General features: G+C 44.9%; 2 protein-coding genes across 2 annotated transcripts; both read right to left on the reverse strand.

The window, feature by feature from the left end:
• Window positions 1-5274: 5274 nt before the first annotated feature.
• Window positions 5275-5622, reverse strand: T265_01257 (hypothetical protein; the record flags this gene model as incomplete). Its single annotated transcript, XM_009165242.1, has 1 exon — window positions 5275-5622. The coding sequence occupies one exon, from the start codon at window positions 5620-5622 to the stop codon at window positions 5275-5277; it is 348 nt and encodes a 115-aa protein (XP_009163506.1).
• Window positions 5623-6322: 700 nt separating this feature from the next.
• On the reverse strand, window positions 6323-10426 carry T265_01258 (hypothetical protein; the record flags this gene model as incomplete). The annotated part of the gene is made up of 2 exons (XM_009165243.1): window positions 6323-6409; window positions 10271-10426. 2 exons carry the CDS (start codon window positions 10424-10426, stop codon window positions 6323-6325), a joined length of 243 nt encoding a protein of 80 aa, XP_009163507.1.
• Between the last annotated feature and the right edge of the window lie 2877 nt (window positions 10427-13303).

Consider the following 13303-nt stretch of genomic DNA (forward strand, 5'->3'; position numbering starts at 1 on the left):
CTCTTGCCAACCGAAAGTGGGCAAGTGGCATCGGCTCCACACCTGCGACAAACTGGCCAGAAAGAAACTGCTGGTGCGACAATCCATCCTGTCCCGGCAAAGCCCGATCAAACAACTGCTGCAGGCTGGCAAAACACACGGTCGGGTCGCATCCGCGTTCTATCGTGGTCGTCTTGACCGCCTTCTAGCATCCAGACGGTCGGTTGGTGAGCAGAATTTTGCTGGAAATGCTTTTTTCCGAGGGCACATTGTGGCCTTATGCAGGGATGCCTTCGCCCGGCCTCTGAGGAGGATCTTTAGTTCCGTCATCTTGCACGACCCGTCGTCAGTCCATCCTCCTCCGCAACCTCCACGAAATGTAGCAGGAAGGACCACACACCTCCATCTTCAGAAGGTCATGGCCACGGGATCCTCATCCTCATCCTGGTTGCAGCACCAAATGAAACGAGAGCCCTTGGTGTGAAACTTTTTGTCAAAAAACACTAACTGAACAGTTACAGGGAGGCAAAATGCACCTAGCTTTTGAAAGTTGGATATTCAACTTCTTCTTAAAAGCGTCATCCTGAAGTTTCCTTGGTACTCGTCTACAATCAGCTTAATGTAAACGAACCCTACATTCCATCAAATCAGGGCGAAGGTACCAGAAACCACATACTAATTGCATGCCTCGAGTAGGATCCACCGTTACAATTGTAGACTGCTACTTCTGGATTTGTTGAAAGGGATGATAGGGAACATTCAAAAAAAACGAAAATGCAGGATCGCCGAATGCGTGCGAACTCCTTACCGGCCGGTCCTCTGAAATTTTGCCCTAGTGTCTTCTACAGGATGACTGAGTTTGCTCAGTCAGAAGCAAAACCCTCTTCTCTAAAAGGCTAGTCGTTTGGTTGTCACGCTGTTATGTTAGGAAACGTCCCGTCTTGCCCAAATTATTTGTCTCTGTGGTGTTCACGACCAAGCCAGATAAAAACGTCTTGACGTCACGGGCCACGGTCTGCAACCTTGTTGAGCTGTTTATCTGCAAAAACTATTTTCTTCTTTGTTCTGTTTCAGTAATTTACATGCAATCATATAACATAAGATTCAATATAAGTACCCTTGAGCATGGTGCACCGTAGTAAAACCGCTTGTTTCTGTCGGCTTCCGGCCTGAGTCTACATATGTCAATTCGCCCGTTTGTGCCGTTCACCTTCATGGAAATCGAATCGAATTGAGTCGACCTAATGTACCAGTTGTTGTTCATATTCAGCTACTGACATCTTGCTTTGATGTTCTGATCTACACCGGATTGCCGCCATTGAGTTAAAACGCCTCACTTTGTTTTTTCTGCATTGCTCCCTAGCGTCTTATATAGAACCCTGGATATTAACAACTCCTGACCAGCTTTTGGCACTTACACTAATGGAGCAGACAAACTGGTGATAGCCCGTAACTTATGAACAACCTAAAAAGCCACACCGCACTTGAGAGTCTTTAATAAAGACAGGGAGGCGGCACACTGACACAAAAGTAGAAATTCTGTGGGCATAGGCAAAGGGAGGAGGAACGCGGGAACAAACGTCTAAACTGGAGACCGTCAGGCGACACCGGAAGCCCTCCGAGATTGGGCTGGCTCTCTTAATGGCGGTGTCGGTTAACAAAGGAGAATTAGTTATCCTAGAGGTGGAAGTTGACGTAGTGTGCTGGGTTTTCCCGAAGATTAACGGCAAAATGCTGCTGAAAAACTACAAGCAACTCTTGCTTCAGCTGATGCTCTAGCTATGGACAAGATATTCACCGAAGAGTGGGTGCAGGATCTTATGTCGAGGAAGAGATAGAAAACAACAGGATTAGGTAAAAGTCTCATATGCCTTCAAACCAATATCTGTAAAACTAGCCACATCTTGGAATAGTAACTTCAACGTGATGAAGTTGTCACAGGGCACGGAACGCCGGTCTACTAACTTGCCAAGGGAAAGCAAGTGGTCAAATAACTACAGACCCGTCGATTTTACATCCAATATTATAAATGCTCCTGATTGTTACGTCGGTGTGAGAATAGTGCACCCTCCTCAAAGACCCTCCAACAAATGCAAGGGTCTATGCACAAGGAAGCGGTCCTTGTGGATGCAACCACTTGCAGGTAGGCAGCGATGGGAAAGCTGATAATTTTACTTGGATCTGATTAGCCATGGATTTCATCAGCCGTTCTTTGATACCACTAAAGATTGAAGTCTGTGGGCTAGCTAGCTGCCTGCCTGATCGGACGACGAGCTTTGCACACGGGCGCAATTTTTCCCGTAGGTAAGATAGGCATCAAAACTTGAGGAGGAATAGCGGCCCTCCGAGGTGCAATGTTGCTCCGTACGCACGTCAACGATTCAGAAGTATCACTAAGTTCGTGGACGACGTAAAATCCGCAAACGGAGAATAATTTGGGACCTTCAACATAAGGTCCGGTTTAAAAACGAACGTATACTGCCAGTTTTTGTATACTTGAAAACATTCTACGAGCCTACTGAAACTTGCCTTAGCCGCAGAATAGGAACTGGTTCTGTGGATGTAGCCAAATCACAGGATTTAGGAATAAAATATGCCAATGATTTGACCCATGCAGGAATCTGTGACTCAGAGCACTGAAAATATGCCGGGGAGAAATTGGAACGACGACGACTACGTTTTCTGGATGGTTCACCAAATGACGACATACACTACCAGTCAGATTCTCGGAAATATTTAAAAACGCACACCAAAATGAAGTGTCATCAGTTTGTTGGCTGCAAGGCGTTCCCGAAAAATGAACTGTAATAAACAGTGATGTTGTCAGGTAAGTCCTCAAGTGTCCTCAGGTAGTTGACATCTGAGCTGGTACCTGCGCGCGCCCCACTTTTCAATCAGCATGGCTCCCCGCGCATGCCTCATTTTGGTGTTTAAGGACGTTCGATCCCCAAAATTAGATCCCACACTTACATCTGCACTATCTGAGCCGGTTGGCTATTCGTCAGAGGCGATCAGATGAGTACAATCTACCGGAGAAGGATGCGCCCTTTTTTGGTTTAAGCTAAAGCCATCAATTGTCGGTAAATTGTAGAGGCAGCTTGATAGCCTTGTCGGCTTCATTAACATGGTTGGAAACGTGGAAGGACACAAGCTGCATGAGACATTTAGTCGCGAAGTCACAGCTGACATTACACCACCGCTCAACTACTGTCATGTTCTCCCACCGCCTGGGAGCGGTTGCTTCTAGCATTATTAGCCACATATACCAATGGATTATGTCCTCTCCGATCTCAGTGGGCTGTCGACTGTCCACCCTATTGCTGGATTACCCGAGACGGACAGCCATATCGCGGCTATTGTTGTGATAAAGAGCGTTGTCTACCGCTTGAAGGAGATCTGTAGATGCTCGTGGCACTGAAACCAATTTTGTTTAGTCGCTTCACGGAGGCACGACCCCTGGTACCACGCGATTGGCCGAGGGGGCAGCCCACTGTTGAAGAGATCCACTGAATCCCATCTGAGTGTGCCTCGCGAAGCTTCTGCTACTAAATTACTTTCCCGAACTTCGCAGCAAATTACGACACGTAAGTTGAATTCTAACTGGACGTTCACATATCCTATGCGTTTTGTTCGGGATTGCAGGGTGACGACGACTTCGTTTTACTTCTGAGTGGGAGCCTCTTAGCTCCTTTCAGGAGCGCTCACGCCGACTGCTATTCTGACGTGGTGACCAAGCTATGGGATGCCAAGACCCTGCCGGACGGACGTAGGTTTTACAAGGCCAAACCTTAACAGGAGTGCAAAAGGGTAGCGCCAAACCAAATGCAGCATACGTCATGTGTTCTCATTGCATCGTTTTGCTTGTGTTTACTTGCTGAATTTCGGTACTGACCAAAACTGATGCAAATGTCAGACAAAAATGCCCGATATGTAACTGCAAAGTACCGAAATGAAATGGAAATAAAAATTCTATGATTATGTTGGTCTAACAGAACAGTTTGAACATCAGACTTCCACTCACTAATTGATCACAGTAGTGACGGTCTTGCGTATGCGTTTAAAAGCGCCTGATTTTCCCGAATCCAAGTCTGATATTCAAGGCTAGACGCCTTTTCTACTACCCCGCGTACAGTCTTCTTTAGCTTCAGCCCAACATGTGTCCACCATTGCGTACGATCGACGTCGCTACATCAGTGTAAACACTGGACCGTCATCGTTTTTGGTAAGTAAGCATTTTTGACACTAAGATGTGCCAACCCTTTTGCCAAAATTCATTGGACTGTACTTCATTTTTTAAGAATCATCGTCGAGTGAGGCTGATTTGGATGAACTGAGAAAAGGGAGTGCCTAACTGTTATGTTTGTGCCTGCACATCAAATCAGTAAAATATATGACTCATTGAAGGTGTTTTCAAGATTTTTGGGGGAAGGCTTGAAAGAACAGCAAAGCTTATGGCTATCCTATTTTAGGCATGACAGGCAACAAATGACGGAGAGAGACATTTCCGATAGGCGATCAATTTTTTTATTTTGGGGAAGGCTAAACATGAGGAAAACGCCGGATAGGCAAGGCTACGTTAGCAACAGTATAAAAACTGTGACTTATTGCCTTGGATGAAGCTGAATGGACAACCGAGTTACAAACCAAGTATAATAATCGTGTTTGTTTCGCAACTTGTAGGTGACATACCAAGTAAGGCCTGATCGGGCTGTCCTGCATGAACACAGCGCGCGATAACACAACGATGAAGTAAGTACAAACAATAAAACAGGCGTCGTAGTTGTGGGAACCAAAAAGCAGGACATTGGGTCGTGAGATACGACCAGTCCAACGATGAAGCTGGGTGGCCTGATCTGAAGAGCCCTTGCTGGCCAGTAGTGACCTTGGGTGGTTGAATAAATTACCAGGCTTAGAAAATGAAAAATGGAGATGGAGAGGAAAGAATTGGAAATGAAGACAATTTTTAAGTTTCATCTCAGGAGTATGATTTACATTGAAACTGAGTGGACACATCAATGTCACTGATGTTGGAAAGTCAGGTGTAAAGGAGGTGGTGCAAATGCATAGGTTCAAACGAACACTGGGAATAAAATCACTAAAACTGTGAAATTAGCCGGTGTGTTGAAAAAATTACAATTGAGACGGGTAATAAATTGCACCTCAGTCGTTCTCTTGGATGGGTGGAATATCATAAATGCACACGCCTGAACGGAGATTATCGAATATGTAAACGGAATAAACAGAGTTCAGCAAACCGACGAGGTTAATTTCGAGAATCACTTTGGTTGAATAACATCATGAAACTTGCATCAATGCTGGTGTTGCGCAGGCGAGCAGTTTGCCCGCAGTTGAAGTTGCCAGCGCTGGGCGCGCGCCGGACATATCGAGGGCGTTGGCTTCGAATGATGCATTTGAGCGTCTGCGTGGTTCCATTCCACGATACTGTTGTGACGCTGTTACCTTCGGCCTTGTCGTATGCTTCATTAATCTATTCTTCTCTTCGTTTCCGTATAGAAATCTATGGGCTGGTGACGGTGGGTTGGAATTCTTGAGAACGGAATACCCTAAACTCCGCCAACGGGCACGCAAATGGGCCGCGTGACCTGTACTCATTCGTATGTGTCGAATATACTCTGAGTCCATTTCTTTATGATACTTCTAATGTTGCGGCATGCAAGGATCAGCTAAAAGAGTTGTTGGGAAACTACATGGCTCAAGAGATAAGCGGAACAAAACGTATCAATGTGGATTTGGTCTACAAGAGGCCGAACCAAGAGCAGTTTCAAAACGCGTGCGAGACGAGTTGGTACAACATTTGTTGTTTTCAGGGAGTTCAACTTCTACTCGAATGACTGGGTGCTTGAGCCAAATTCATCATGTTTAATGCAAAACTCACAGGCACAAATAAGCCATGCATTAAGAAAGCCACAATATTTATGCTCTAATCTGACCATTGATGGAATCATTGAACGTGTCAGCCTCTGTTTTCGGCTGGCCGACATCAGTTTTTTTCAGGCCCTCATGGATCTATATTCTAAACCGCGTACAGGAGACCATAGACTTTGGGCCGTGGTTATCCCCCATAAGCGATTTTCGTTAATACGACAGACTGCCCACGTGAACCATACCTACTTTCTTATTCTTATCGCAGATTTGTTTTTTCTGTTGATCCCCCGTTTGAAGCAAGAAAATCAGTAAGACTTTTTTCTGAGAATTTTACGTTGGTCGCTTTATGGTTTCCGTAGTTTGTAACCTCTAAGAAGGTATAACCCATCATTTGGAAGACGACTATCTTTTAGATGTACTTGAAGCAAGCAACAGAATTAGTCACGGGTGATCGCAATTAATAGAGCAAGCGGTCACCTAGTTGAAGCAACACTCCGGTCATTTTGTTCAAACTTGTAGTCTCAACCCATTTATTGGCGAAGAGCTGCATGTTAAGGGCCAAACAATGAAACCACCAGACGATTGTTTAACAACATCCCCTCATAACAGTGATGGGACAATGCTTTTAGGTAATGGCTTATAAGGCACAAGAAGATCAGAAGAAGAGCTTAGCATCCGCAGAGCAGAGAAAACCGTCGTTCGAGGCACATCATTCTGAAGCAGGTATTCGGAAATTTTACCAAATTTTTGAAGTCGTAACCAGTAACGCAGCTGCAATACCACTTGTTTAGCAAAAACTCTCGGACAATTCTATCACATCAGCTGTTTCGTAATCAGTCCTTGCCAGCTTTGAGAGTGCAACAGGCATTTCTGTTGTACCTACGTACGACGTACGTCGAGTAGCGTGCTTCTCCTCAGGCAACAACTAGAACGTTGCTCAAAAGATTCTTCAAGACTCTGTTTCAAGAGACCTTTTATTCCACTTTCTATGCACAAACTGGTTCTAGTAAGCGGCTGATCCCTCTATTCGGATACCAGACCACATATTGGTGACACATGACGAATGCCCACACCTGAAGTTTTAGGTGCTTTTGGTTATTTCGAGAAAAATTTGACAACCACGGTGTACAGGACCTGAGTCTTGTAACGTTTTCTTCATCAACTTGGCAAAACATAGCCTTCCACTAACACTTCTGTTTTAACATATCTTGTACTCCAAAAGCGTAAGAAAAGTGCTACCAACACACCTGAAAAGTATCTTTTTTGCTAGGTTTGTAAGAAACACGTAACAAAACCCACTCATCGACTCCTACCGTAGGAAATCTTTGACACAGGAACTTTCCGCAACACCAAGCGCTCAGTGAAATGAAGATCGTGTTGGCTAAAGAAGATTAACAACCTTAGAGTAGGAGTGTCACTTTATTATACACATTCGTGCATGCTACCCTTTGTAGTTGAAATGTAATGTAATATCTCTATATACTTTTGACAGTGGCCAGTTAAGTCATTTCGCTACAGTCAGAGAATTGTGAGAAGGACAGTTCAAGAAATCGACCTGCGTGGAGAAATTATTTCTTGGGAAAGCACGAGGACGACGCAAAAATAGGCGCGACCACCCAACTCCACGAGAATGACTCAGCAAGAATATTTTTCCTTGGACTACAGTGAGCAACATTACCAAAGAACCATCTGAAGCATCAAAACAGACTTGCAATCCTAGCACGTTCGAAATACGTGTAAACTTCAGCGTCACTGGAGGGAGTCCGCTTACTGTTTTTTGGATTGTATAAAATGTCTTCCTGTGGCAAAACAGCGCTTACAGTATGCCACCGGTTCGAAAATCTGCTTCACCGCCTAGGGTCTAGTGTGTACGACCGTAACTCGCCGCCCTCAAATACATCTCGATAGCGCCAAATTACCACATTTCTGTGTGATTTTAGAAGTCTTCTGTAGTTTATCAATAACCACAATAGCGATGTGGGCGGGGGTCGATAGCCAGACAATCGCCGCGGGAATTCGTGGCAGCAGAGTCACGTTGCGTTTTCTTGGTGCTTACCTGACAGTGGCCAGTGCTAGACTTGGTTAGTAAATAAAGGTACTTCTGACACCTGCGACCACACAGCGCTTCTGTTCGCCTGGTGAAACATGAATCAGTACAAGAGTGTGGCATATAATAGATCACGCCGTATAAGTTCAACTTATGCCACAAAGGCTTCTCTTTTCTGCTCTTTATAAAAACCATGTGACGATTGCTGATGTTCTCGTTGAAAAAAACAACTTAAGAAGTGTTCTATGAGTCGCAATAACACCCACTACTTTCAGAGGGGGCGATGCTAACCAACCTTCAATGAGGGCGTCGTTTAGAAAGCACTGCCCGACAACTTCGCTGTGGCATATAAGACAACACAGACCATATTCTGTTCCCACAACTAACTACAAAGCGGTTTCAATTTTAGCCAGGCACAGCCTCACGCAGATCATTATTCAAGCGCATTGCAGGCTATTTCTTAATTAAAAATCTTTGTTGACTTGGACATTACCCACTTAAGGAAACATTATACATTCGGAAAACTACAGGAAAACGGACAAAGCAAACAATTTGATATTAAGAGTCTTGTTTGAAAAGTATACATTGTTAGCTCGATTCTGAGCTGCCAGACAGTCCTTTTCTTTTCTAAACTGCTGCCAGCAGCAGTCTGCTTCTAGGCCTGAGTTGTCCAGCACCAATCTGTGAACAGAAAGAGACAAAGATTTCACAGCTTCTATTGTGATTCCGAGCTCCCCGTCAGTTGTATGTAAATATCTATGTGGCATATATATGGGGCTTATTGCAGTATGTGATTCAGTTGACTGATCGATTTTTAGATTCAGCAAATACCGCAAATTATGAAACAGTTTTATTAAAACGTCATATCTCGACTTACCAGGAGAACTCACCCGTTTAAACATTTTCACGATATACGTATCCTTCTGGACAGAAACAATTGCTGAACGGATCAAAACCTGCGGTAAACTGTGGAGGAAAATGTCGGTAGCTCAGGTGGCGTAGATGGTCGTTGGCTTGTTCGCTGAGCTGGGCAATTTGCTTGCAAACGTTTCATCACTTTTCGAGGCGACATGATCAGTGCATTGGTGCGAAGCGTAGCTGTGCGGGCAGTAAACTTGTCCAGACAAAATCTGTAAAAGGCCCACTGCTCTTCTGCTGGGATAAACGCATACGGAAGCAGACGCGTTTGTAGCTCAAGGACGGTTATTCAGAGCGATCCTTATAGCGTGAGCACTCACCAGCTTTGAGTTGTTCTTACACACGTGTATAAGCTCAATTTCTCTAAAATATGGCCGCAATCCTAGGCTAAAACCAAACTGGTATGAGGACCAAACGCTGCCATAATCGTGTACGAAACGTCTGTTGAATTTTCTTTGACAATCTGTGTGACATTGCCCCGGATGTAGAAAGTCATTCACTGGAATAAATGTCAGTGATTACAGATAGCGCTGAATAAAGGGTATTCCACCATCAATAAATTAGGGTTGGTAAAGTTGTCGGCCGTGTACCACCAAGCGTAATTCTGATAATAATGGTTATTCCTAGATGATGGGTGACGTACGATCAAGCATGATTGAAATGGTACAGTTAAAATAAGGGCGCGACTGACGTCACCTGCAGAAACTCAAGATGCGCGGAGGCATGGCAGTCGTCTGAATAGTGGGCATTATCCAACGCAGATTAGGTCATGTCTAAACGGATGTAATCTACTTGTGGTGGACGCCGAGGGCAAAAATGCGTTTTTATTAGTTTTTCTCATTTTTTAAGGGACTTTTCAGATTGAAGTAAAATAAGGCAGCTACAACTTAACGGCGGTGGGTAATAACACAACCGTGTGAAGGCAGAACTGAAGGATCCTATCTGGCATGTTGAAGAAAATCGTAAAGTGCGGAAGAGGAAATTACACAAGGACAAATCTGGAGAAGGAGGAGTACTTAAGTGGTTCGAACAGCAAATTTGGACAATAACTAAGAAACACCAATGCGGCTGCGTGGCATTTGATGGCTGTGTTAATGGCGAGATCCGCGAGAAGCGTAAGCGGGGGCAATGAGGTGGAGAGATCAGAGTGCGGATAAGTGAAACTGTATAGAGGAACTAGTGTCACTGTTGGAGCGCGTCGGGGGTAAAAGTATCTGTAAAAAATAATAGATTTTGCGAGGAGGATGAGCCAAAAATGCACTGAGACTTTCAAGTCCAAGGGCAAGTTTAAGTGAGTTAGGGCAAACTCTTTCCAGGCGTGTTTGGGACCAGGTAAACAGCTACTTCGTATCTGCAGCAAGGATTCCTAAAGGGCGAGAGGAGGTCCATATTACGAGCAGAAAAGTTGCGGAAGTGGCATCATGATGAGCGTGAAAGTACCGTGCCATAATTGCACGGTTTATGGATGGCGAAATAACGGGCATCAGGGTTGGGGTACTCAGACCGGAGATGTGAAGTTCTCTGGGCAGCCAGATTATGAGTTAGCCAAAGCGATTCACGCTGGCGGAACAAAGCCGGTGTAGGATCACAGGTCATATTGGTTTGGTTGGAGAACTCTATGGATGTAAGTTCATCGGCTCCACGATGAACGCGGGAAAAATGCTGAACGTTCCGTTAAAATCGTTCAACGTTACCTATGTAATGCAGGAGAATCTCAGTTCACCTATGCCGTACAGCTAAACGGCCCTGCCTCACTTTCATGGTTAACACGCGCCTCGGGAACCACGATGCCTCGTCAGCTCACGAGAAATGTTCAGCTCATTTGAATCAACAGGAAAACGGTTAATCCATGGGTGAAACGAGAACAAAAGCCGCAGTAAACCAAGAGTCTTATTATTAGCGTGTTTCGGTATGGACATCTCACAGATTTAACGGTGAACAGTGCGAGCATTGGTGTTGTTGCTCTCAAAATTAAGAACCAAAATTGTACTGGTTCGGCAGAAGAACACTAGTACACCTGCGCGGCTTAAGATAAACCGACCCAAATGCAGGCCGTGAGGTCTGTTCATTACGAAGTACTTACTTCCCTAGATCGTGTACACGCGACGTCATTTACAAGCAACGTCCATATGTTCGACATCATGAAGAACTTTGTAGTGACGTCCACCGAGTATTCCGGTCGCCCAATGTGCCAGGCCCACAAAAGAAGTATAAAGAACAACTCTTGCGGTTCTTCAATTAACCTCATTCCACTTGCATAGTGAGGAAATCTGTTGATAGATCATTGTGATCCGTCTCACTGGTGAAATATCTGAAAACGCAAGAAACCAAGAACAGACTGCCTGGTTTTGTGCGCTTTGAGGATCCATTATAGAAATCCTTTCAACAGGAAGTGGCTATAAAGTCCCTTATCAGCAGAAGGTTTCTAAAAACATGCAAAATGCAGTTGCGCCCCGCGGGAGCTCCTAAAATGTTCCATGTGAAAGCCCTTTTACACCGAAAATAGATGATATAACTTGAAAATTTCACTCACGTTCAGCAGTTTGGGATGAGCCGAACAACTACGTGAAAATTAATGAACAAATTCTCAACAATGGTTGCAGTAGCCAACTCAGCAGACATTAGAAAATGCCGCACTTTTGCACCCAACATTATGCTAAAACAGGTGTTCATGGAATTTTTCGGTAGTCTTATAATCCCTGTGCATCGTTCTTTATTTTTGTGTGTTACGGACTCCGTGTAGAAAACATCCACCCCATGAGGTCAAAGGCTCCCCAGTCAAACGGCCAAAGGACGTACCAGCAGAAGTGTTCACCACTATATTTTACCGGATATTCCCGACAGCCGAATAAAGCCTTGGTACTGATAAGGGATGGATAGTAACAAGGACGGACTGAGCCAAATGCTCGATCGGATTTGATGGCTTTGAGGGACACACATGTAACTTCCGGTGCTGGAAACCAGATGATTGTTGGTTTTCACCCTCCATTCCTGTGTTTCTGTCTTCTTCCGTTGCTACTGCCAACACCTCTGCAGACCGGCACCCTGTGGTTGGACGAACCCACCTTAAGGTTGCCAACTCAGGAGGCAACATGAGTGACGTGCTACATTCCATTCTTCCACATGGTCCTGGACCACCCCGTTCAACTGTTACAAGCACTCCTTCTGAGCACTGAGGACAGTGCTCAGACTCGGGAGGGGGCAATGTAACGCATTTGAAACTCGAATGTATCTGCTTGCCCGTTTCTCATATGACCTTATACGTGCCCCTCCCTTTCTCTCTTCCCCCATTGCAGGTACCACGGACGAATCACCACGGGCCCTGGACAGGGAAGAGTACCCCGCTTGTACACCCCCCTAAGTGACCTTGACTCAACTTTGTACACCCCTGACTTCCGGTTTCGGTTTGGTTCGAATACACGCGTGTCGTTACCGTGCTTCGGTGTTCTCTTCTGTCTCCCCCGACCAGTGCGCAGGTGTGCTGTGTATACCGTATGGACTCATTAATACCAGTCCGTATATCTGCACATTTCAGAATTGACGTGTGCCGTCCGCTCGAACGTCGAATACCGCTGACTTCCTGACGTCCCACGCTACATAGCTGATGATAAAAAATCGCGAATTGTGGAAAATTAGACACATACAATGAACGTAACTTTCAGGTAATATCCCACCGAACAGATTTCCTCAACATTCTAGAATCTAAATGGCCTTCGGATATGCAACATACGCGTAGGCGTATTCGTGCAAACAAATTTTGGTCAATGATTCGTTGCTGCCAGTAAAAATTCCGTAGTGCACGCTAATTATTTGCTAAACATCGTGCACGTTGACTGGCAAATTACAGAGTATTTCATCAACATTCTAGAATCTAAGTGGCCTTCGGATATGCAACATACGCGTAGGCGTATTCGTGCAAACAAATTTTGGTCAATGATTCGTTGCTGCCAGTAAAAATTCCGTAGTGCACGCTAATTATTTGCTAAACATCGTGCACGTTGACTGGCAAATTACAGAGTTTCTCATTATAGGTTCCGAATTATGCTAGAAAGTCCTCCGGGTTCATCGATCTTAACCGACGCACACCAATAACATGCGGCTAGGGGTACAAGATGCCTAACTAATCCATCCATCGTTAACGGAGAAAAGGCTCAAAATGGACGTCTTGAAATTTTGAGATATAGTGGTCGTTTTGAAGTTTACATATGTCCTTCTGTGAGACGCATTATCTTCTTCGTGAGGAGCGTTCGTTTGGCCGCTGTTGTCCTGAAATGAGAGGAAGATATAATTCAGGTTGTCGAAATATCACCACTAGGCGGGCGGCCGACAAACGGGTAGTGATAATTACCCCAAAATTCACTGCGGCGACTGCGCTGTCGTAGATGCCTGTTCACACAATATCATCTTCAGCGGTTGTAATCTGACAGCCAGCGTTGGTGGATTGGAAAGCAAGCTAAGAAGAAAGTCAATGAT

Source organism: Opisthorchis viverrini, assembly GCF_000715545.1.
Source record: "Opisthorchis viverrini unplaced genomic scaffold opera_v5_13, whole genome shotgun sequence".
Lineage (NCBI taxonomy): Eukaryota > Metazoa > Platyhelminthes > Trematoda > Opisthorchiida > Opisthorchiidae > Opisthorchis > Opisthorchis viverrini.